Source organism: Excalfactoria chinensis, chromosome 3, assembly GCF_039878825.1.
Source record: "Excalfactoria chinensis isolate bCotChi1 chromosome 3, bCotChi1.hap2, whole genome shotgun sequence".
Taxonomy (NCBI): Eukaryota; Metazoa; Chordata; class Aves; order Galliformes; family Phasianidae; genus Excalfactoria; species Excalfactoria chinensis.
The window spans coordinates 1,033,300-1,058,517 of record NC_092827.1 but is presented as its reverse complement, the minus strand read 5'-3'; the positions used below and the strand labels follow the sequence as shown (position 1 = coordinate 1,058,517).

At 52.1% G+C, this 25,218-nt stretch overlaps 2 protein-coding genes across 6 annotated transcripts in view; one reads left to right on the top strand and one right to left on the bottom strand.

Annotated features, from left to right (window-relative positions):
• Positions 1-549: 549 nt before the first annotated feature.
• On the top strand, positions 550-4,621 carry ENPP4 (ectonucleotide pyrophosphatase/phosphodiesterase 4). 2 transcript variants are annotated; one of them, XM_072332120.1, is made up of 4 exons: positions 550-669; positions 1,341-2,193; positions 2,783-2,956; positions 3,993-4,621. In XM_072332120.1, exons 2-4 carry the CDS (start codon positions 1,383-1,385, stop codon positions 4,358-4,360), a joined length of 1,353 nt encoding a protein of 450 aa, XP_072188221.1. In that variant the 5' UTR covers positions 550-669; positions 1,341-1,382; the 3' UTR covers positions 4,361-4,621. The 2 variants fall into 2 exon arrangements, with proteins under 2 accessions (XP_072188221.1, XP_072188223.1); XM_072332122.1 differs by having other exon boundaries at positions 617-738.
• Positions 4,622-6,706: 2,085 nt separating this feature from the next.
• RCAN2 (regulator of calcineurin 2) overlaps positions 6,707-25,218 on the bottom strand; it is a 57,529-nt gene continuing 39,017 nt past the window's right edge. For 2 of the 4 annotated variants that reach the window (XM_072331925.1, XM_072331923.1), the window contains exons 3-5: positions 17,339-17,512; positions 15,205-15,376; positions 6,708-9,776 (exon numbers count right to left, since the gene is read on the bottom strand). In XM_072331925.1, the coding sequence (XP_072188026.1) occupies positions 9,616-9,776; positions 15,205-15,376; positions 17,339-17,512 (507 nt within the window). In that variant the 3' untranslated portion in view covers positions 6,708-9,615. Of the gene's footprint in view, positions 9,777-15,204; positions 15,377-17,338; positions 17,513-25,218 lie in introns of all 4 variants that reach the window. The other 2 variants (XM_072331926.1, XM_072331924.1) reach the window with 2 other exon arrangements.

The following is a 25,218-nucleotide window of genomic DNA, read 5'->3' as shown; positions in this document are numbered from 1 at the left end:
AGAGAAAAAGATGTTTCTCCTTCAATATTCAGCTTCATCGCTCCCTAAACCCCCCGACACAAACAAGTGCATCTCATGGCTCTCCTGCTCCGCTGCTGAGGCAGCTGGGCTGGGTTTCACACCTGCTGCTGCCTCAGATGCCTACACAGATGCAGGTGGGGTGAACTACGGTACAGGGAGGGATTAAGGTGATGAAACCTCTTGGCAGATCCCAGTCTTCCTTCTCTAACATAAACATACACACAAATCCATGCCTTGTGGGCATGCACTGCCAACGGAACCGGACCTGGACCGAGGAAGCAGTGGGGGAAGAGGCGTCCCAGGAGCCCATTGCCAAAGCGGGTTAGCAGTCACCTTTGGTGCCTAAAATCTTTGTGTTCCGCACTGTACGAGATAAACCACACCTGGACTACAAACTCACTTATCCTTCCCCACGGCCTTTAACTCACTCCCAATTCACTTCCCCCCCCCCAGCACCGCCCGTTCCAACGCCCCCCCAGCCCCGCTCCCCACCTCGCCACGCCCACTCAAACCGAAGCCAATCAGAGCCTCCCCTCGCGGGAGGCCCGACCAATCGCGACCCGCCGAAGCGGCGGCGGAGCCCGCCCCCCATCCCTCCCCGCGGTCGTTGGCGGCGGTTGGGGCCGTGAGGGGAGCGGCGGGCAGCGGGTATGGCGGGGGGAGCCGGGGGAGGGCGGCCTGCTGCCGTACGGAGCGCCGCGCAGCGCCCGGCCCGGGGCAAGTCCGCTTCCTCAGGGTTCAACGGGTGGCACTGCGGGCCTGGAGCCGGCGGGGGAGGGCAGGGCTGTGACCCAGAGGGCGGCGGGCACGGCCCCGAGCTGCCATAGGGAGCGCTGGGACACCGCGCTGACTGCGGGCCGGGGGGGCTGGGGGGGCCGTGTGGGGCCGTGGGTGCCGTGTGGGGCCGTGTGGGGCCGTGTGGGGCCGTGTGGGGCCGTGTGGGGCCGTGTGGGGCCGAGCGCCCCGTCCCGCAGCGCTGCCCTCCTGCCCTGAGGCCGCCCGGTGTGAGGGAAGGGAAGCGGGGCGGCTGGGCGGGAAAGCAGAAGTGAGGGGTGAGGGGTGGGGGGGAGCTGCTGCCTGCACCTGGATGGGGGAGAAGCGGGACGGCGGTTGGGTCGTCCCTCAATGCAGCCGGGTCTGAAGGTCGCCTCCTTGCTGGTTTGTTTTGCTCCATGAGCCGCTTTGCAGGTGGGAGGTTCCGAAGCCAGACGGGGAACTTGCTGTTGGCTTGGGTGGTTGTTTACCGCAGTGACCCTGTGAGGGAGGTGTGTGTGAGGTGCAGCCCTTTATATTACATCTCATCTCTCTGAACTCCACAGGTGCATCGCATTAATCGCTGGGAGCGTTTGGAGGCGCTGAGGATGAACTTGCTGGTAGTGCTGTTTGTGTCTGCTATCGTCAGCTGCTCGGGCAGCTCGGCCCCCAGGCTGCTCTTGGTGTCCTTTGATGGATTCAGGGCTGATTACTTGGAAACTTACAGCCTTCCTCACCTCCGGGAGCTCATTGAGGATGGTGTGCTTGTAAAGCAGGTCACAAATGCTTTCATCACCAAGACTTTCCCAAACCATTACAGCATCGTGACGGGTTTGTATGAGGAAAGCCATGGCATCGTGGCTAACGACATGTACGATCCAGATGCCAAGAAGAAGTTCTCGCAGTTCAATGACTCGGATCCCTTCTGGTGGAACGAAGCGGTCCCGATTTGGGTGACAAACCAACAGCAGAGAAACGGGACGAGTGCTGCTGCCATGTGGCCCGGAACTGATGTGAGGATTAACAACACGACCCCTCGCTTCTTCATGAAGTATAACTTCTCAGTGACGTTTGAGGAGAGAGTGGAGAAGATCATTAGGTGGCTGAACAGCTCTGATCCCGTCGTCAATTTTGCTACACTGTATTGGGAAGAACCAGATGCGAGTGGGCACAAGTACGGACCGGAGGATACTGAGAACATGCGCCGAGTGTTAGAGCAAGTGGATCAACACATTGGATTCCTTACTAGTCAACTGAAGGCATCGGGTTTGTGGGACGCTATTAATGTCATCATAACCAGTGATCATGGGATGGCCCAGTGCTCCCCAAAGAAGCTGATCGTCCTGGATAACTGTATTGGTCGTGGTAACTATACTCTAATTGACAGGAGTCCAGTTGCTGCAGTGCTGCCAAAGAACGGTATGTGGTAGTTTTAAGTCTTTTCTTGCCTTGCTGCTGTGGCACGCCGTCTGTTTAGAATTGACTTTGCTTTGGCAGTCAGTGGGCTGAGGGATTGCTTGTGAATCGCCATGGCTGATGAAGGTGGTCACGGCGCAGCTTACGGAGAGCAGAGCTAGGCACATAATGTGCAGCTTACAGAGAGCAGAGCTAGGCACATAATGTGCCCGCTCCCTTGTTGCTCGTGTATTCTGTCCAGTTGAGGTTCACAAGGAGCATGAAACTGCTTTGGATCAGCTATTGGCTCCTGTAGGGTCTGATTTTCTTTTGATTTCTCTGCTTGAACTTTGCACCTCGCAGCCCCAGAAGCGCAAGGTAAGCTGAGCTGTGGGTTCTCAGGCCTAGACACAAAACAGCTGACATCAGGGGCAGCAAGCGGTGATGTCCACCTTGGTGCGTGTGGCATTTCATTGGGGATGAGCAGCAATCACTGCCTTGTAAAAGTAACTGTCTGGGGGGAGAAAAAATGGATCTCAGGTTTAACGACAGATAACTGCAGTACAAAAGACCTCATTTCCAGTTGTTTCACATGCGTTTTCTTTCCTGGCAGATAAAAAATACGTGTACAACTTACTGAAACAGTGCGATGATCGTCACATGAAAGTCTATCTGAAAGAAGAAATCCCAGACAGGTTCCACTATCGCCATAATAAGAGAATTCAGCCCATCATTCTGATAGCAGACGAAGGCTGGACAATTGTACAGAGCGAGGGCCTCTCGAAGCGTAAGTAGGACTTCGCCGTGTGGGCTCATGGTGACTTACACTGGTGTAGGGGGTTTGGGTTTGACCCCAGTGTCATGGGCTGCTCCTGGCTTAGCAAGTGGAGTCCAAGCTCCTTTAGGAACATCTCAGGCAGCATTTCAGAGTGTCCTCAGCTGGAACCTGGGGGGGTTCCCCCCCAACATCTGCTGCTCTTCTGCCAGTTGACATTTAAGGTGTTGAAGTGTTTTCCAATAGAGCTCTCCTCTGTTTTCGTGCTGGGATTCAATTTCACGCATCTAAAAATAGCTGATAAATATACAGAGAGAGAAGTAGCAGCGCTGCATCAGTGCTCACTCCATTCAACTGAGTCACTTTGCAGAACAGTTCTGCTAGCTGTGGCTTCCTAGAAACAGGAAGGGGGGAGGTGTCAGCCAGCCTGACACCTGAAGTACCTCATCTGATGAGCAGGAGCAGGTAACGTGCTTGAACTGAAAGCCAGCAAGGGGAAGGTGCCTGGCTTTCAGGAAGTGCCTGCTTTGCAAAGGGGAGGTGTCCATCCAAATCTAACAGATGCAAACTTGTGTTCCAGCTGGGAGCTTGTGCAGTGGTAACACGCTTTTCAGCTTTGGCAGGAACAGGATGGGGGGGAAACAAAGGTTGGTTGGGGTGGGGGAAGGAATGTGCCTGAAGGCTGGTATGGGAACATCAGTGTGTGATCCAGGTGCTGCCCATGGAGTCACAGAATGACCTGTGTTGCACAGGCCCACAGTGCTCATCCAGCTCCAACCCCCTGCTGTGTGCAGGTCACCAACCAGCAGCCCAGGCTGCCCAGAGCCACATCCAGCCTGGCCTTGAATGCCTGCAGGGATGGGGCATCCACAGCCTCCTTGGGCAACCTGTTCAGTGCGTCACCACCCTCTGGGGGAAAAACTTCCTCCTAGTGTCTGCCTCAGCCCTTGGTTAATGCACCTTCTGCAGTGGGGGATGAAGAGGGAGGGGAGTGCTTGACACGCAGACGGAAGCTGCAATGTTACCTCTTGAATTTGCGTTTCTCCAGTAGGTGACCATGGTTACGACAACACTCTCCCAAGCATGCATCCCTTCCTGGCTGCTCACGGGCCTGCTTTCCGTCGGGGTTTCCAGCAGAGCGTGATAAACAACGTCGATATTTACCCGATGATGTGCCACATCCTGGGACTGACACCGCAGCCGCACAACGGCACTCTCAGCCACACCAAGTGCCTGCTGGCTGACCAGTGGTGCATCCACCTCCCCGAGGCTATTGGGATAGTGATCGGGGGGCTGCTGGTATTGACCACCTTCACCTGCATTGTAACAGTCATCACAAGGAGCAGAGTAGCTCCTCCGCGTCCATTTTCCCGGCTTCAGTTACAGTCTGATGACGATGACCCTCTCATTGGATAGCGTTGAGTTGAGCCTGGCTTGCAGAAGTGATTCCAGCAAGCACGTTTGATCTTGCACTGCAGGGCATTCTTTGATGCACTTTAACAGTATCTGTGTAAAATACTGTACAGCCCAAACCTGCTAACTTTGTGTGTGTGTGTGTGTGTGTGTGTGCGTTACCTGATCTGTAGTCCTGGGAAAAGACGCTCAGAAATCCTCAACGGGTCATTTTCTGCTGGAGGAAATGCTGAAGGAAATAAAGATGTTTAATTTTTCACTTGAGTCGTTGAATGCTTTTCACATTGAGCTCCAGGCCTCCTGAGCCCTGTGTAAGGGGTTCTCAGGTGCAGGCTGCTGGCTCAGGTGCCCGCCAGCTGCTGCTGGTCACCAAGCAAAGAGTCCCAGCTCTTGTTTTAAAGTGGACATTTAGAGGGAGAGGTTACAGTTTGGAGCTGAGCTTTGCCTGCAGTGTCTGAGTGCTGCTGGTTCAGAGCTGTGCTGAAGATCAGTGGTTTTCTCCTTTTGAACCATCAGGTCCAGCAAGTTGCCACACACAACAACAGTTTGGTTTAGGGAGCCCTTGTGGTACCTCCTCTGTTAGTGAGGAAACAACGTGGGGTTCAACTGTTCATACAGATAGAACTGTGCTCACCGAGTCCTTTTCCTGTGTTTGACAGTTGGAAGGAGCAGTGCGCTGAAGCAGAGCTGCAGTTGATGGCAGCGTGCAACGCGGTTCCTTATTCAAGAGCTCCAACTGAGTGTATGAGCTGCAGACTGCCTCAGCACCTGAGCGCGTGGAGCTGGTGGAGCCGAAGTGACTTGCATCCAGCAAGAGGTGAGGTTGGCGTGGAAGTGGCCGGTGTGGTGAGACTGGGCTGTGCTGGGCTCTGTGCTTTTAGTGCTGAGGTGCTGAAGCAGGCGGGCACAGCACGTACCTCACTCTGCTCTTCCTTCCCAGACCGCTTCAGTCCTACCGGGTGATCGCTGTGTGTCGCTGCTGCAGGGCAGGGTCCAGCTGAGCCCCAGGACACTGGCAGTGTAGATGTGCTGTAGGACCGGAGCACGGTGCCATCCCCGCTCACCAGCTGTTGGTACAGGTGAGGAAATGAGGCCTCGGCCCATTGCTCCAGGTCACACCTTTGGAAGGGAATTGCTACAGCTCCTCATAGACCCGCGTTTCCTCCTCCCTCTGTCACCGACATTGACCTGCTTTACAGGGAAACTTCTACTAAGTACTGAACAAGGAACAAAGTATTTGAATTGCGGCGCTGATCGTTTTATTTCCTATTCCAAACGAAGCACAGCACGTAAAGCACTAAGTACATAAGAGCACTTCTTTCTAGAGCGGCTCCTTGCTGCTGTGCAGCCATGACAGCGCTGAGCATCCCTTCCATGCATCCTGATGGGGCATCCACAGCCTCCTTGGGCAACCTGGTCAGTGCAAACCACCCTCTGCATGAAAAACTTCCTCCTCAGATCCAACTAAACCTCCCCTGTCTCAGTTTCAAACCATTCCCCCTTGTCCTATCACTGCCCACCCTCACAAACAGCCGTTCCCCTCCTGTTCATACGCTCCCTTCAAGTCCTGGATGCCCACACTGAGGTCTCCCCGCAGCCTTCTCTCCTCCCAGCTGAACCAGCCCAGTTCCCCAACCTTTGCTCACAGCAGGAGCTGCTCCAGCCCCCGCGTTCTGTTCCCACTCTTCTTTATTCCCTCTCGAAGTGCTCATCAATGTGCAGCCTCTGAAGGCCCCATGGATGTGCTCACCAACACACACTGACCAGCTGGGCTTTGATGCGTCCATCATCCGGCAAACCGAGCAGCGCTGCGCCCCGAGCAGCTCATCAGCCCCGGAGCTACGAGCAGCGGCGGGGCTGCTCCGAAAGTAACGCCTCCTGCCTTACGGCGTCGGCCAGAGCCGCCTGTCGGTGGGACGGGCCGGGCCGGGCCGAACCTCCGAGCTGCCGCCGTGGGACCGCCGAGACCCAACGTGACCCGCTGCCTCCGCCCCCTGCGCTCCCAGTGGACAGCGGCGCTGTCAATCAAACAAGGGACGGGGAGGGCGCTTCGAAAGACCTCGGCTTGGGGCTGGGGGGGGGTATGGGCAGCCTGCGGGGCGGCTGCGATCCCGGCCGTACAGTTCGGAGCCCAGCCGTGCAGTTCTGAGCCCAGCCGTACAGTTCTGAGCCCAGCCGTGCAGTGCGCGGTTCGGAGCCCGGTCACACAGTGAGGTTCGTTGCGCACGGACGTGTCTGGGCGCACAGCAGGAACCTCCCGTCCCCCCATAGCAGCGAACCCACCCGCTGCTGCCCGGCGCTCGGCACGGCACCAATTACCGCACGTCAAACCGCTGCTTCCCACCCGTCACTTCTCGGCACCTCCAGCATCTCCCGTGCGCTGCTCCGCACCACGCGGCACAAACGGACACATCGCTGCCGTGTTTATTATTCGTTTTTTTAAACTAAGCTCTGATTTATACAAGTGTAAAAGTGGTTCATCGGCCCATCGCGCGTCCACGCTCCTAGAAAATAGGACTAAACAGGATCATCATCTCCAAAGTATGTACAGTGTGATGGCAAAGCTACCGCGCTCCGTCCCTGCCCGCCCTGCAGCTCCGCAGCGCCTCGCAGCCAGCAGAGGGCAACAGCGCAACAGCGCAACAGCACAACAGCACAACAGCACAACAGCACATCGCGCACATCGCGCACAGTCAGGCTGCGCCGCAGAGCAGCAGCAGCTCCTACACATTCCCTTCTTGTTTATTACGCTGCTCTGAGGTCGTTCGTTGACACCCGAACAACCGCTGTCTGATGACCAGGTGGAAGTGGGGCAGACGCCGAGTGCACCGAGAACAGCCCGGGGACGGCACTGCTCCTTCCAGGCGTTACTGCACAGATCTGTGTTGCAGCCTCTGCTGGGTGAGCACTGCGGAGCTGCGGGTGCTGCTCGTGCCGCTCTTGGAGCTGTCCGTACGTGCACTGCCGGCACAGGACGTTGAGACCCACAGCGGGACAGATGTGTGTCACTGCAGGACAAATTCCAACCTTCACAACCAAACCTGTCCCAGCTTTGGGATCCAATGACAAAATGCAGCCTCCGACATCATTAGGTGTAAAGAATCCGACAGCAGCTCTGGGGAAGCTCTGCTCGCTGACCCGGCTGAGGATGGCGGCACCCCTCGGCTTCAGCAGGGATGGAATTGTTTTCTTCAGAGCCACCTACGAGGCTGTTTGGGCTCCAGGAGATGCTGGCAACACCCCCGTGTTGAAGCTGCTGCTAACGGTGCTGTGCAGAGCTGAGGCTGCCCACAGCAGAGCCCAAGGAGCAGGGAGGGAACAGAGCGAGGACAGCTGACCTACAGTGACCAAAGGGCAATCGGTCCCATCTGACACCGCGTGGAAGGAGTCTGGAGGAGGCTGGGAGCTCATCTCGCTCTCCTGCCCTGGGCAGCCAGTGACGATTACTTATCTCCAGCTCTAACTGAATAATCCCAGCGATGCCTCCAGGAGCTCCTTTGGGACAGCTTCACTCTGCCATGGGGCTGTTAACAGCCCGCTTTCATTCAGGCTCTGCGTTGTTCAATGTGCTTCTATGAGCGTCACACACACAACAATGGCCACGGAGCACCAACAGTCACCGCGGGGCACGGACTGCGACAAGCACTAACGGAACGTGGAGGAGCTGCGGCGCTCGGGGGCTGAGCGGGGTGAGGACGGTCGATTCTTGGCTCTGAAGGCTCCCCCCATCCAGGCGAGGCGGCAGCACCTGCAGAGCCCACGGTGGGGCTGAGCCGGCCTCGCTGTGCTCCATGGGCTCTGTGCTAACACAGGGCGGCACGCTGCCCTCCCTCGCAAAGCTGGATGCATGGTGCTGTGAGGAGAAGCTCCACTGCACGGCCTGAACTGACTGCTCACATCCTGCAATGAGCTTCCAGCATCCACACGCTTGTTTTAACCCGTGAAGGATTTTAAAGCACGGGATCCCATTGAGCTGTCTGAGTCATTCCCGGGCTGCAGCTGCAGCTCATCAGCTCAAACCTCCGGCTGCACCTTACACACTTGGTTTCCTGCAGCACTCAGCCCGGTGGAACTACTGGTGTGCACAAGTCAAGCGCATGCCGAAGTATACGTGAATCTGAGCTCTAATGTCTAGAAAGTACCTGCTCAGCATGGCAGAGGGGTGGAAAAAGCCATCGCGGAGGGTGCGTCAGACAGGGAGCCCAGCGCTGTGAGCCACGGGGACACACAGAACCGCTTCTGCAAGGCAGGATACGCTGCAACGGGGGGAAACATGCGGGACAGTGACAAAAGGGGACGGGCTGCATGCAGTGTAAGCTCAGGTGTGTCTCGTGGTCCTGTTCTCTTTGGCCTAAACAAAATGAAGTCGGAAAAAAACCCAATGGAAGAACAGCAACAAACGGCAACAAATGGCAACAAACGCCTCCTCACCTCACTGACCCCACTGCGGGCGGCTCCAGGAGGGCCTGAAAGCACAGGGAAAGGGGAGCCAAGAGAAGCGGGTCTTGGGGATGTGAGCAGTGAGACTGAGGGCGGCTCAGCACAGCGCAGGGAAAGCATTCAGCCTCTGACAGTGACACACAGCGGACAGGCTGCCCTCCTCCGGCTCAGAAGCAGCACGTGCCTTTATGCAGGTGGGACTGAGTGTGCTGCTGCTCCTCGCACAGCTGGGACACACGCAGTGCTGCAGCAGCTGCTGCCTCTGCCCTCAGCCCAGCCATGCCCAGCAGGGCCCAGCTGGCAGTGCTGCTGCATGGGGCAGTGCCAACAACGCACGGCCTTCCCCTGAAAGACAAGGAGGAAAGGAAAAGACTGAGGCCCGCAGGGAACCCAGGGCAGAGAATGAGGCTCCGTGATGAAGGGCATGGCCAGTGTTCTGGGCTCTGCATCCCAATGCTGCTATCAGCCCAGTCACCACCGCAGAGCATCCCTCTGGTGCAGTTTCAGCATGCAAATTACAGCTGTGCAGAACCTGGGCCTGAAACCCTCCCTGCTTCAGCCCTGCTTCGTCCTTCCCACAGATCTATTAGTTGCTGTGTGATATGGTCACATATTACAAAGACCTTTTTTCTTTCCTAGCCCTTTTGTTACAGAGGCTCGATTACTGCACAGGGATTTCAATGAGCTTCTTGTCCTGGTGCTCACAAGGCAACGTCTGCCTTTGAAAATCGAAAGAAGAAGAAAAAGAAAAGAAAAAGAAAGCAAACAAAAAACCCCAAGAGCTGCGCAGGAGAGAAGGGCTGCTGCTGCCGGGAGGCTCAGTTAGATACAGGAGGTGGGAGCCCAGGGCGCCGAGTTTGAATGATTTTTGGCTTTGGAGAATTCTTTGGGTCCTCATCTTCTTCCGTGTCACTGTCGCAGACGTGCACCACCACGCTGGGGGTGGACTCTGTTCCTGCGTGGAGCTCGTATTTCTCTCCTGGAAACAGAGGAACATAGTTAGATGGGAGGAACTGGTTTACACAAGTTCACAAGCAAACGAAGCTCAGTTGGGATCAGACATTGGGCTTTCAGGCCTGCATTCGCTCAGCAGCCACAAGTGCTGGATTGTACATAACACGTAAGAAGGAACCAGTTGTACTGGTTGTTACGTTACAAGGAATTAATTGAAGGCTATAAGGAAAAAGAAGTCCCAGCAGTGACACTTCTGACAGGATGAATTGGTCTTTTGAAAGGGGCAGACAGCCATTAGCAACACTAAAAACTAGCAGCCATTCCAGGTAATGCACTGTTGTAACTTTACAGTGGACTATATGTCATCTCATCTCCGAGACCCACAAGCTCTTTGCATTCAGACAGGAGTAACAATGACCACACGTATACCTCACAGCTTGGATCACCTTCCTAACACTGCTCTAAAGCGGTGGGACATCAGACATCAGCTCTGGAGGTTTCAAGACAAGGGGAGATGTGGCATGGAGGGACACGGTGCGGATGGGCTGGGGTTGAACCAGATGATCCCAGGCATTTCTAGCCTGGAAGGACCTGAAGGGAGCCTACAGACAGAAGGGGAGTCAACTCTGTGAAAGGGCAGATAACAGCAGGACAAGGGGAAATGAATTTAAGTTGAAGGAGGGAAGGGTTAGATTGGATGTCAGGGAGAAGTTCTTTACTGTGAGAGTGGTGATGCACTGGAACAGCTGCCCAGAGAGGCTGTGGATGCCCCGTCCATCCCTGGAGGTGTTCAAGGCCAGGTTGGATGGGGCCCTGGGCAGCCTGGGCTGGTATTCAATGTGGAGGTTGGTGGCCCTGCCTGTGAAGGGGGGCTGGAGCTTCATGATCCTTGAGGTCCCTTCCAACCCAACCATGCTGTGATTCTATGATCTTAGTGGTCTTTTCCAACCTCATGATTCTATGATTCCAAAGCTGCTGCATATTGCACGCCAAATACTCCAAGAGGAAGCTGAGGTCCCGCTATCACTACCTGACCTGTACCACTGTGCGGTGGCTCCTAAATACCTGTATACCTAACTGCAGCAGGAACTGGCTGTGCGAGGTGTCGGACATTAGAAGTGAGATGGCATTCCCTACCTCAGTGCACCCACATCTTGCTCGCGGTCTTAATTTGGACTTGTATTTGTTCCCAGCTTAGTGGCAGAGCAGTTCATGCTGGGAAGGTGCTGTGTGTTGGGCTGCAGTAGCGTAACAGTTCTGGACTGTCACCACACGCTGTTTGTGCTGAGAAGTTCTCAGTCCAAATCAGACTTGGCTGGCTTGGGACTAGAGGACAGGCTGCATTTCTGCCTACAAACCAGAAGGCAGCTACTGAATAATAGCTACAAGTCTGACATCTTGCTGTGAGAAATATTGCACTGCTGTGATACCATTAATGTTGACATTTAACTGCTCTATTTTTGGCCGCCTTTCCTCTGAATCCAAATTGAGCAAAGCATTCCAGGTCTTGCTGATAGGCTAAAATATAGAAGGAGAAATGGCTCGGTTGTGCTGCGCTGAGAAATTATAAGGTTTTTCTTTGCCTGTTTTCCCTGCGGGCTCCAGCTAATTTCTCAGCTACGGGCTGACGTCAATGCTGCCAACCTGCACTGAAGGCCACATTGGTCACTGTCAGCTCCCAGCAGCTCCGCAGGGCTGTGCACACACAGCACCGGGCCCCCTCCTACACCACCGCCACCAAGTACAGCGGATTCACTGCCCCCTTCAAAGGGAATCAGCCCAGTTCAAACGCCGCTTTCTTTTACTGCTCAAATCCCCCCCAGAAGGGCTCTGTGCGCTGAGAAAGAACAGCGGAGATAAGGACAGACAGGAGGGAGAATATTCAGCCGCCTCTGGCACAAGTCACTGCAACAGCAATTAATGTCACTTTGCAAATCAAAACGTGATGCGCTCATCAATTGGGTTTTAAGGCACACGGCTCTTGCTGGGCGTCAATGCGGGGCACGCTCAGTGCTGTGCTCACAGCTATTCGTGCCTGCAGAACTGTGGATCAGAATGCAGCAAACCTGCTTATGGTTGAGCTGGGAACAGGACAGGAGCAAACGGGATCGTATGGAGCTGCCCCTTGTTGTCAATCTAAGTGCTGGCTGCAGAAAAGCACTGAGGTAATGAATACCAGCCACAAACTCAACAGATACGGCCGGGTTATCCCTTCCCTCCTGTTGGCTCTGATTATTTCTTTAGCACCACGTCCAGCATTAACAACTTACCTAAAGAGAGGAATGCCTGAATCACTGCAATCAACTCAGGCTTATGAGATAGGGGCCATCCCAGCTACGGGTGGCAAGATGGGTCGAACAAGAGTGACCTTGCACTGATGATGCATCTCTCATCTAATGAGGCTCTTTTGTCCAGCAAAAGGAACATTCATATACTTAATTAATAATGAAGACAAGGCAACGATGCCGTGCAGCTAACTCACCCCTGATTCTGCCACGCAGACAGAGGTTAATGGGCTCAGTGCTGCGCTCTCCACGTTCAATGTCATCAGCATCAATAAAATACCCTCCATGCGTAGCCCTCCCATCCATGTGCTGTACAAGTAGTGCGGGGTGGGCAGCACAGAAATGGTACCGTGTGCCGTGTGAGCCCTCCCCAGGGAGGAGGAGCTGCTCTCTGGGAGTGTGACTGAGGGCACACAGCAGCCCATCCCGTGCATGGTCAGTGCAGCAGCTCTCTTGTACACAGCCCCTGGCAAGGGCAGTGAAGGGCAGCAGGAGGCACAGAACAGAGCAGGGGAAGGACAGAGCTGGAAAATGTTCTCTGCCACCCATTTGCCTCCCCCTCCTCTGAGTCCCAGCTGGAAGCTATAGGAAGTGTTCAATATTTCCTGTGAATGGCTGAGAATAAACAGGAGTCTGGAAGCACCTGGGGTGGGTGGTGTGCAGGTCCATAAGAAGTGAGATGCTAGGAAGGCCTTGCTGCAGCCACAAGGGTGCAAAGAAACACCCGTCCTCAGATGGAGCTCGGACAATAACAACACACAGCCAATCTGCTAACTGACTTCTTAGCTATTCGTGTTGCTCTGGAGCGAATCTCCCAGTGTGTACCTGCAGATGGTTCGAGGCCACGTTGTGGCTGCAGCCATTACGGCAGTGCTGGGAAAGGAGATGATATGCAGGTATGGAAGGGGTAGAGCTCTATGGGTTGGGGTCACAGTGCTGGGTCTTACCTTCCCAGCAAGGTAAGCAAGCATGACTCACCCTGCATGGAGGGCACAATAAAATCACAGGATGGTTGGGTTGGAAGGGACCTCAAGGATCATGAAGCTCCAACCCCCCACCACAGGCAGGGCCACCAACCTCCACATTGAATACCAGCCCAGGCTGCCCAGGGCCCCATCCAACCTGGCCTTGAACACCTCCAGGGATGGACGGGGCATCCACAGCCTCTCTGGGCAGCTGTTCCAGCACCTCACCACTCTCAGAGTCAAGAACTTCCCCCTGACATCCAACCTCAATCTGCCCTCCTTCAACTCCAAACCATTTCCCTTGTCCTGCTGTTATCTCCCCTTTCACAGAGCTGACTCCCCTCCTGTCTGTAGGCTCCCTTCAGGTCCTGGCAGGCTGCACTGAGCTCACCCCGCAGCCTTCTCTTCTCCATGCTGAACAAGCCCAGCTCCCTCAGCCTGTCTTTGTAGGGAGGTGCTGCAGCCCTCTGAGCATCTTTGTGGCCTCCTCTGCCCCCTCTCCAACAGCTCCCTGCCTGTCTTGTATTGGAGGCCCCACACCTGGACACAGCACTGCAGATGGGCCTCACGAGGGCAGAGCAGAGAGGGACCATCAGCTCCCTGTCCCTGCTGGCCACCCCTCTGCTGATGGAGCCCAGGATCCCATTGGCTTTCTGAGCTGTAAGAGCACCCTGCTGAAGGCTGTTCTTTATTTACATGCTTAACTGAGTTTTCCTGGTCCTCAGGTATTAATTTTTACTAAATCACAGAATCACAGAATGGCCTGTGTTGCAAAGGCCCACAGTGCTTATCCAGCTCCAACCCCCTGCTGTGTGCAGGGTCTCCAACCAGCAGCCCAGGCTGCCCAGAAATCAGTGTGTCTAAAGCAGTGCATTTAATGCAATATTCCTCACAAGTCAGAGACCCCGAATTCTGGCTCTGGCTTACGAGTCCTTTCTGATAGCTCAGACATAGTTTTACTTCTCGTTGTGCTGCTGGAATGACAGCTAAGTGTAAGTGCTGTGAGCAGAGCAGCCCTACCTGCCATACAGCAGCGTGCTCGAGCCATGGGATCCCGAGAAAAGCTTTGCTGGGATTTGTTTTTCAATGAAATCCTAAACATAGTGAACACACCACTGAGAACTGCAGCGCTATTTTAGAGCCGCCACTGCAGTTAGCTCAAACTGATCTCTAGTGCTAAAAATAGGAAGCAGGGAGCACACAGTGACTTGTGCTGCTCCCTGCAGGCTCCCTCAGTAAGGCTGGCTCTGACCTTCACAGAGGGTGGAACAATGAGGGATATTTCACATCCCGCTGCTCTAGAGCAGGGATTGATTTATCGCCCAGATAGCGAGGGAATTCGTTTACGTGTTTCTATTTATAACACTGCTGCATCAAAGGGAAAACAAAGGAGTTCTTGTTTTCCTTCTGTTCAGCAGTTTAGCAGCAAAGCATCAATTGTGGCAGTAATCATCTGCCATGTAGGACTAAGAGTCAGACCTGACAGCCCATCGGTCAGCCTTCCAGCCTAAAGGAAACAGCATGCAGCAATCTCCCATCTTCCCTGGGATACGTGCTGGGAGAGATCCCATGGCAGAACAAAGCCAGGTGGTCCAGGTAAGCATCTTCTAAAGGCAAAGCACCTTTCATAGGTCCCAGCTGGCTTCATAGTCTTATCATCCGGTGAAGATGGGAGGACAGAATAAATCTGTCTGTATTATCCATGTACCTGTTTTGCCTTTCAGAGACTACAGCTTGAGCACATTCCTTCTGCATCGCATTTCCAGCAGCAGAGGAGCAGTCCCAGCAGAGCGGTCCTGCAGGGACAGGGGAATGGTGGTCCCCTGCCATCAAACCTGGCCACACTGTGTGCTCTGTGAGCCACGCAGAGATGCTTAAAGCACTGAAGTATTTTGCATCCTGGAAAGCGCTACTGAGCAAGTGTGATTTAAAGCAAATGCTCTCCGGGTTCACAGACAAGCGTTTGTCCAATCCCTACACAAAGCATCCGTCGTCTCATTGGAACATAACAACAAGCACAAGAATAAATTGTGTAAGCGAGCTTCAATCTGCTATTCAAACAACACGATAAGCAAAGAACCAGTTGACTCGAGTGAACTCCAAAGCTGTAATGCAGCTTGCAGGCTTTACCCCAATTGCCTCAATGCTGCTGTTTCTCATTTGCTTTTTCCAACAGATTTTCACACAAGGACCCCAGGCTTACCTGGTCCTAGCTTAGAAACTGCATAAAGGAGGTCGTAGTTGATGACGGGTGTTGCGTCGTCTATGGGCTGCCACCCTACAGGTGGGGAGGCTGGAGGCGAGATGAGAAACTGTTTTGCAGGCTGTGGTGGAGCCAAATGAAGCTTGTCTCCATCTGTCTCAGAGGTCTGAATCTTTAAAGCACAACAAATACACTGTTTAGTTGAGGATGGGGAAATGAAACGATTACTCAAATCTTACACTTCCAATCCCAAGTGCCGCCCAGGCGGGGTCTCAGCATCCGTCTCAGCAGACAAGGCCTGCAGATGGATCTGCTCTCACCCTTCCAGATGGTTCCCCTGCAGCAGATACGCTGTGGGGGACTGTTATATGAGCAGAGCTGCACTGTTTGTGCCTCCTGGATGTGTCCTCTGAGAAGTGCAAAGCCTTTTTTGTTTCCACAGCTGCTAAGTTCAGAGACTCGTGAAGTTAAATAGATACTGTTGAGCTCTGCTGGTTTCAGGTCCTAACTAAAAGCAGATATAGATCAGAAACCCCCGATTCCTGCAGCAAGGCCTTGTCAGTAACTTCAGAATCTTCCCTGAAGATCTGGTAATGAAGATGGAGCGGTAAAGGAATCTATCGTGTCCCTTCAGCATTTGCAAATCATGATGCTCACTTTATTTCCACCTTCAATTATCTAGTTTGATTCTTGTTTGTTTGTTTGTTTGTTGGGGGGTTGTTATTAAAGCAGCTTTGGCGTAAGTTAACTGTGCCGCAGCTACAGCCACACCTGAGGACTTGATAAGCAACTCAGAGCAATACTCTGGATTCCCATGAAAGCAAACTGAAGATGCTACACGTGAATGGATTTCGTGTCGCTCCACGTTCCCCAGTACTTCCATTTCTGGAAGTGCTTATTCATCCTGGCTCAGGCCCATACAAACACACGCTGCTCCAGACACTGTGCTGCTTCCACTTACTCATTCCCTGGACGCAACTAACAAGCTCTGAGATCACACGCGCTGGAGAACATAGCGCAGATACCAAGATGGCTTTGCAGGAGATCAGTTTAGACATGGGGTGTAATCAGACTGCACCATTTTGTTTTTCTTGGGTTATCTCCAGTTTCCTGCTAAGCTCTCGATGGCTCAGTTGGAGTGCAATAACTCGGGCCTGCCTACCAGCAGGTTTTGCTTTCAGAAATGAATCCTGTGCCACATCTGGGAGATCAGGGCACATAAAAGGGGACTGAGGGAGATTCCCAACACCCAAATCCAACTGTAAGATCTTCTGCGCTCACCTGGCCTGCTGTGAACACCAGGCTTTTTACAGCTGCACTTTCCCACCTTGCTGAGAAGGTTCTGCTACAGCCGAGGCTCAGCTCAGCACCCATCCTGCCTCAGTTGTGGAGACTGAGGAATTGATCTGCCTCTTAGTTGTGCTTAAGATCTTCACAGAAGATTCCCAGACCTCTCAAGGACTGAGCTGGCAGCTCCAATCACACGCCATTACTCCCAGGCACTGCTCAGGATCCCACACACCACAGCGGCCACGGCTGTTTCTTTAAATACATTCTTTAAATACATTTTGATTCTCAGCTCAGGATTCTCAACCTCCATCACCCTCCTGGGTCCCAGCTGGGAGATCAGGGCTCCTCTCCCCTGGCTAAGAACGGGACCTTCACCTCCCACTTCCATGAGGTGGATACAGTCACGTCCCCGGGCAGGACACTGCTCTGCTCCCTCCCTTCTCCCTTTCACTTGAAATTAAGGAGGCTTTTATTTTGTTGGGTTGTTTTGTTTCACACTTTTACTCAGTCAAACTGTCTCCTCTTTTCTTCTGCCTAACTGTGGCTCAAGGTTCTGCTCCTCAGACCTGCTTCCTTCATGACCCATTACCACTTCTTTTTTATGGCTAGAGTTACCCACAGCACGCACCAAATGCTGCCCATCAGTTCTGAGCCATGGCACTGTGTGCTCAATGAGCAGCCTGCATCCAAGTGGTCCTTTCAGTTAACTGCAGACTGCAGGCACAGCTCAGGTAACACAACAAATGTCTGGGCAAGGGACAAACATCTCTTCTTTTGAGTCATATTGCACAATGTTTCTATAAAGGCCACACGCTAAGACAGAAGTAAAAGCAGATTTCATTACCTGAGCAAAATACAACTTTAACTTCTTTCCTCTGAACGGTGTTTCATGCAGCTCTATTCTGGCACGAGCAGCCGATTTGGGACTACTAAAATTGATCCGCACGCGTCTGAAGCTCTTAAACAGCTGGAACGTCACACAGTCGTCGTAGGCACGGAACAGGCCTTCAAATTTGTCCTGCGAATGACAAAGAAATAATGGTGAAGATGAAGGTTCTGCTGGGTGGTGTCAGTCTGTGCTCAGTCATGAGCTGGAACTCGGTGAGAGCCATTTAGGCAGTAGGTGCAGCAGTGCTGCTCTCTGAGGCTGTGTAAGAAGCAGCTATAGAAAGCATGGGTCTGAAAGTGACAAAACCTGGAAAATACTGGGGGATGGAGCCCTCCAATGGAGAGCCCACCACAATTAAACGCTGAGCAACACTGTGATAGCAAAGCTACTGCCCACACAAAGCCACAGTGGGCATCCAACTGAAGTGCCAGGCAGTGTGATCTCATTGGGACAAAGGCAGACATTGAGCTGAATGGCAGCAGGGTCAGCAGACCAAGTCAGTAACTGAGGGTTACTTCCAAATCTGCGCTGCTGGCACTGCGTGTCACAGAATCACAGCATCACAGCATGGCTGGGTTGCAATGGACCCCAAGGATCACGAAGTTCCAACCCCCCACCACAGGCAGGGCCACCAACCTCCACACTGAATACCAGCCCAGGCTGCCCAGGGCCCCATCCAACCTGACCTTGAACACCTCCAGGGATGGACGGGGCATCCACAGCCTCTCTGGGTGTATTACGTTCTTCTGGATGTTCTGCCATTCAAATACTTAAAGCACATACACACCTATTGCTCAAGAGTCACTGCAGCAGCAGGAAAAATAATCAGACAACTGAAAATAGTGACCTGCTGGAAGGACCAGCCAGGCTTAAAACCATTTAGCTACAGAATGGCGTGTTCAAAAGCACCTGACATAATATGAAGAGTTTAGCATTGTGCAGGGAGTCTGAGATGTAGCAGATGAAGTAGAAATGAGCAGAAAACTCAATTTATATCATCCGATCAATACTGTTCTCATCTGTTGATCTTCCAAGCACGACCAAGAGCCCAAAATGTCTTAGGAAGATGTACCTGGGACTGTGAAGCTGCACCAGGGACACTAACAGAGCAGTGGGAGCCCCGAGGTCAGCAGTTAACCAGGGGAGCAGATCACAGCAAGGAGCACGAAGCTGATGCGCATGTCCCAGCTCTCTGCTCGCTCGCTGCCAGCTCTGCGGCCTTCTTCCCCACAGCTGATATTCCATCTCTGGCACCCCTTCAAAAGAACCTCCCCGCGCTCTATTAAGCTTTCATGACTGTCATTTCATTTTGCCTGACCTCACTCACCTCTTCCTCTCACCACAGGGGATACTTGGGAGGAAACAAAGCGCTCGGTGGTTTGGCTGAGGGTGAATAAAGGCAGACAGCAACACCACAGACAGCAGGAAGCTGATAGGTTTGCACAGGCAGGTCCATTCCGATCGCCTCCCATTCAAACTGCCACCATCTCACACCTTGGTTTGACACGGGTTGTTTTGCAGCTTTCTTCCTACATTCTTGCACAGCTCGAGTGGTGTTGGTCTCAAGGTCAGCCCAGAGCAGCAGCCCCAGAGCAGCAGCCGCTCAGCCCCGCCATGCTTGGACCTTTGGTCACAAAGCCTCTGCTGGGTGAAGGGACCCAGGGGCACAGGGGACCAGTGTGTGCAGAAGCCTGCACAGCTCTATGGTGGGGTGGGGTTGGGGGGCTTGAAGGTCCCCTCCAACCCAAGCCATCCTATGACTCTGGGGTCTCAAATGTGGGCCCAAGAGCAGCGAGCAGAGCCAGTGTTCTGGATACAACATTCTGAAGAACACTGAGATCTGTTCTCATTAGGCACCACAAGGGACAGATGGGAATACCTCCAAATAAAGCTGATTAAGCACCAGACGCCAAGCGTAATGCTGGGGGAACATTAAAGCACTGTAGCCTTTATTCTGCTTGCTTTTCAGTTCAATGCCATTGCAGCGTTAGAGATCTCATTTTGATTAACAGGCCCAAAAACACCGGGGGGGGGGGGGGGAGGGGGTGGCGAGGAGGGAGTCAAGCCCTCTATTTCCTATTAGCACAAAGCATCCTACCCACAGTGCAGGCACATCTCCTGCACCCACTGAAACTGCACAGCACACTGAAAAGATTCGTGCATCTGAGGGGTTTTGCACATTTTCAGCTGATAATAATCATGACCTCAGCAGAGGTCGTTAATCATCAGCGGCAGCTAATGGGCCTCAGCTGCATCTTGAGCCAGCCCAGCTCCTCCCAGCTGGATATTAATTCCCAGGAAATGTCTTATGCCTTAATTGCTATGGCCTGTGACTCCTAATATCTGCTCAGGGTACTTATTTGGATGAAAGACTTTCAGAGCCGTCCTGATCCGTAAGAGAATGTACCACATATGCTTTAAAGACTTAAGCGAATTCTCTCCCTTTCAAGTTTGGTGGATAAATAATTCAAGACTCACAATCATCTCCATTCAAGGCTCTTAAAGTGCTCTTAGGACCCAGGGTTGTTAAAAGGCTTTTAAGAAGTCTCTGAACTTGCAGTACGCTTTCAAAGCATCCTAAAATAACAACACAAGGGCATCTGAGTGGAAGCAGTGCTACGGCTGGTCATGCAGTAGGAGCTGCTTGATGTAAAGCCATTACACCTCCTTCAAATTACAGCTCTTGCTGCCTGTGTCCCAGAAGGATTAAGCCAAACGGGAATAGGTTCAGATAAAGGCTACTAAGATAAAAGAGCAACCTACTGAATAAGAAATTAAAAGGCTTGGCTTATTTAGCAAAGCAAATCTCAAGAAGAGACCTGACCGTCATCAGCAATTTACCTGAATGGCACAGAGGGCAAAGAAGGAGCACTGAAATGAAAGGCTGTGTGGGCATAAGGCAGGCAGAAAGGTTGCAAACATCGGGCTGATGGCTCAGAAATAGCTTTCCAATTACAGCAGCAGCAAAAGATATTTCTAGGACTGAATCTGGTTAGTTTGCGTTACGGGCTGTGACAAAGCACTGACACAACCAGCGCAGTAAAGCATGGCTGCCCGAATTAACAAGTGAATGGGGCTCTGCCACAGCGAGTTCCTTCCAGCTCTGCAGCCCTTGATTTATTTCCAAACATTCCTTTCATGCACAGCTCGGCTGGATTGTGCTCATCCAGGACAGAAGCCAAGGCCCAATTCAAATCAATGGAAGCCTTTCCACAGACATCAGCGCTTTGGATCAGAGCCCTACAACTCAGTGCACAAATTGCGTGTTATTGTTCGGCGTGTTTGCACTCATTATCACCACTGTTACACATCTGATTTAGGAGATGGCTGTGACTGAAAACTTCAGCCCGATCCTTGTTCCTCCAGCTCTGTAGGCAAACAAAACAAGTGTTTTTCAGTGATTCCCATTCTTCATGTTCATTACATAAAAGAGAATCGTAGCATCACAGAATGGCCTGGGTTGCAAAGGCCCACAGTGCTCATCTAGTCCCATCATACTATATGACACCACACCCAGCAGCTGGAAGTAATTTCACCATTGAGATTTGGCAGTGCCACTGAAAGGGGCTCATGGGGTCGTGTAGGCTTGTCACCTGAGACCAAGGAAGATGGAGGCCAGCTGGGATAGCGACTGCAGGACGGCCATGGTGGTGAGCGTGTGGCAGGAGCTAAAGGTGGGTGATCTCTGCTTGGGATACAAAGAATAAGATGCAGCAGAAACATGTTGTATCTAAGGAAATCTGAAATGGTGATGGGATGGAAACGACCTGCATTAAAATAGGCAGCAGTGCTGGTGTGAAACGAAGACCGACAGTTAAAAGATTCGGGCTCACATTCAGAAGGTTATTCGGCATTAGGTCTGTAAAATGTGTAAATGCCAATGGCCTGGAGGTATTCAAAATGGGCCGATGACATTCATGAAAAGGTAGGAAGGAACGATTAGGGGACAGCAATACACCTTTATTTTCCAAAGGCCATAAAAAGGGGCTCATTTCTAAAAATTGGACTCAACAGAACCATCAAGAATTCAGTTCACCTCAGGAGCCTCTAACAGTTATTTCACGAGCCACAGAAGGCAGGGAAGCAGTTTGATGCAACTCAAGTGAAGGGTGAAAACATTAAATGGCAAGAGCTCCTGCAAGCAGCCGCTGTGAGCAGCAGCCTCAGCAACCGTCGTGCTGTCTGGTTCTAAGAGTACCCCTCGCCAGCATGGTCTCATCCTCATCCCTTTCGGAGAATAAAAGGTTTATTCATCATGCAGAGATGTGTCCACACCCCAGCTTTCCATTTCACCTCCCACCAAAGGAAGCTACAGCCACAACTGTGAGGTCGTCCTTCTCCCCTCGCCGACAGGACAGAGCGTTGCCACGTATGGCACTCAGGCTGGGCTGACCCTGCAGAAAGTTTCTGCTGCTGTCAGGAGGGATTCCTCATAACCAATACTGTGCTTTATCTTAAGCTCAAAGCTCAAATCTTTCAAAGTGCACAGGCATTCAGTGCACCAACAAACAGACACAGGTCTCCTACCCTGTAGCTCTGTGCTCGCCCTTTTCCATAGGGCTGGAGGTCAGGTGGATGGTGAGTCAAAGACGATGTGAAGCAGTACAGATGAAGTGAAGCCAAAAGGGCCAAGGCTGCACTTTTGGAGGGGCAAGTTAGAAACAAAGCAAACAAACAAAACAACCAGCAAAGCAATAAATCTTCTCTGGTTAAATCAGACTGATTCATTTGTACTGCTGCAATCCGACTAATGTCGCAGAGGTTCGCATACCTTTAGGCCTTGCTATGGGATAAGAAAGAATTCATATTCTCTATTCCAATGAGTGACCTCATTGCTGTGCTCTTTGCAGTGAACCAGCCCTGCCCGCAACACACACCAGCTGCAAAACATGTTGCAGGAAGCCCCGATCTATGCATGCCCTAACACACGTGTGCCCCACAGCTTAGCGGAAGCAGCAGTCCCGCTTCAGAAGTGGCTGAGAAATGTCAGAGGCGCAGGATTTTGCTGCGTCGCCTTTTCTGTTTTTAACCAACTCACATCCCTGTTTACCTCAAAGTGACGCACGTTGGTCCCGCTCAGCTCCACTGGTCTGGAAACCAAAGGCGCCTTCAGGATGAAATAAATTGTTCCCGTGGCGATGCCAAGGGGGTGATTCAATCTACTTTGGAGACTTCTCAATTCAATTTCACACCTAATGATTGAGCTCAAAGAAAAATCCACGCTTTCCATTGCTTTTTTTCATAGGGCGCTGCTGTCTCACTGCATTGCCCGCGACTGCTTCGGGAACGCTCCACGTTTGAAGCGCTCCGGTTCCAGATGCCACATTGGCTTCCCAAAATAATGGAAACGCTCTTTCAAACCATCGGGCCGCGTGCCCACGATGTAAATAGAGCTGTTAGTTTTGCCCCCGTTCTAGGAAGCGCCCTGTAGAGACGCTGCTCTGTTCTCTGCCCGCTGTGCTGGACGCGGCATTCCTTTGTCTTCATTTATTTATGCACGTATTTGGCAGGGAGGAAGAACAAAAGGAAGTGCAGGTTTGTGAAGGATTGAAAGCAATCCCTGCGTTTCCACAAAGCAGCTCTGTGTTTTGGCTCGAGAATGGTAAAAACAATGATAGTGATCCAGCAGTAAGCAAGGGTTCCAGTGGGCTGCCCTGCAATGAGCACTTGGAGTTCGGTGCTTTTTTGCTCTTTGATTCCTTTTCTTAATTATTTTATTTAAGAATTCAAGCAATAAATGAGAAAATAAGGCATACAGTGAACTCCAGGGAGGTGTTCTGCCTTGGATTTAAGAACGCAGCCAGTAAGATACCGGCTATCAGTTCTGTCTTATTGCTGGAGACATTTAAACCCAACAACTAATTGGCAGCACAACAAATTGCTGTGCATATATCAAGCCTGCATCAGTAATTTTTAGAGTGCCTATTACCTTAATGGAGCAAACAAACGTGTGGAAGAAAAACGACCTCAATTAGAATTATACAATTGCTCAGGTTGGAAAAGAGCTTCAAGACCATCGAGTCCAACCCCAACCCAACCATCCTACCCTCACTAACAGCCCTCCGCTCAATCACGGCCCTGAGCACCACATCCAAAGGGTTGTTAAACACATCAGGGATGGTGACTCAACCACCTCCCTGGGCAGCCCATCCCAGTGCTTAACAGCCCTTTCTGTGCACAAGTTCTTCCTGATATCCAACCTAAACCTCCCCTGGCACAACTTGAGGCCATTTCCCCTCATCCTGTCACCTGGCAGCAGTGAGAAGAGACCAGCCCCGCTCTGCTGCAATCACATTTCAGGTACTGGCAGAGAGCAATCAGGTCTCCCCTCAGCCTCCTTTTCCCAGCCCAAACAGCCCCAGTTCCTTCAGTCATTAAGGAACCCTTCGGTGATCTTTGAAAACTTAAGAATTATCCCAGCCCTCTAAGGGGTCCATTTTCCACGTCCATTCAGGAGCACACTCCTTCTATAAGCACACAGAAATCCAGTTGGAAAGCTGATCTAGAAGCTGATCTAGAAGCTCCACCTCTGAGAAGTTGGCACTGAGTGTGTTGGAGTGCGGGGGGATACAATCAGAACCCCACTAGACAGAAGCAGCATATAAGAATGAAATGAAGAAAACATTCAGGAGCTGAAGAAATCGGTTTCATTTATGCACCTGGAGATGTAATGTTGTAAAACATCCATAAAATACATGCTATTCATTCCCTGCCTTTGCCAACCCGGTTAAGTAGAAAAATAAACAAGAAAAAGCCATGGGACAGTTTAAACAAATAAAATGCTTGCCTTGCTCATTCCTGATTTACTGCTTTGCCCACATTGATCAACATTTATAGCTTTTCAGCTGTTTCTCATCTCAGACACAGGGAATGCTTTTTCTTTTCCAGTCCCTGTGCAAAACACAAACAAATGCAAACTGTGCTAACATCATTAGAAATACAGTTTCAGCCTAACTGGATTCAGAAAGGACTGAAAGCCTGGAGAAGAGAAGGCTGCGGGGTGAGCTCAGTGCAGCCTGCCAGGACCTAAAGGGAGCCTACAGACAGGAGGGGAGTCAACTCTGTGAAAGGGGAGATAACAGCAGGACAAGGGAAAATGAATTTAAGTTGAAGGAGGGAAGGTTTAGGTTGGTATCACGGGGAAGTTCTTTACTGTGAGAGTGGTGAGGTGCTGGAACAGCTGCCCAGAGAGGCTGTGGATGCCCCGTCCATCCCTGGAGGTGTTCAAGGCCAGGTTGGATGGGGCCCTGGGCAGCCTGGGCTGGTATTAATGTGGAGGTTGGTGGCCCTGCCTGTGGTTGGGGGTTGGAGCTCCATGATTACTGAGGTCCCTTCCAACCCAACCATCCTGTGATGCTGTGTTTCTGTGAAAATCAGTGCTGAAAGTGACCCCCTATTAAAAGCAGGGGAAGAAAATCTCTTGCTCCTTTGTGAACTGTTTAGATTTAATATTTAACTACTGGAAAAATGCAGAAGGAAAAATTACTGACCCACCAACGTGTTCTTAGAAGCTCAAATCTCTTCTGAAACAGGACTTCAAAAAATGATCAAGAGGAACAGCAGAGGCAGAAATGTGGCAAACAATTTGCACTTGGGGGCTCTGCACCTCTGCACCAAGGCACAAAGCAAAGGCCTCACCTCCTCCCCTGCCTTTCTCTGTGCCACTGCAGCCCGTAATTACAGCACAAAACATGCAGCACTGTGATCACAGTCTAACACTCCCATTGCACTGCTTTGCTGTTCCGTATTCTTGCCAGACTGCCTGGACCATCTGTCATTCTGTCTTACACTCGGCTTGTAAATTGTTCAAGCAGGTCTGTTTGCTGTTTACATCC

Bases quoted from the DNA above. Each gene is read 5' to 3' on its own strand.
- ENPP4 (XM_072332120.1), top strand. From the start codon at position 1,383: ATGAACTTGCTGGTAGTGCTGTTTGTGTCTGCTATCGTCAGCTGCTCG. The intron at 2,194-2,782 runs GTATGTGGTAGT...CTTTCCTGGCAG, and splicing joins TGCAGTGCTGCCAAAGAACG to ATAAAAAATACGTGTACAAC. The intron at 2,957-3,992 runs GTAAGTAGGACT...GCGTTTCTCCAG, and splicing joins GAGCGAGGGCCTCTCGAAGC to TAGGTGACCATGGTTACGAC.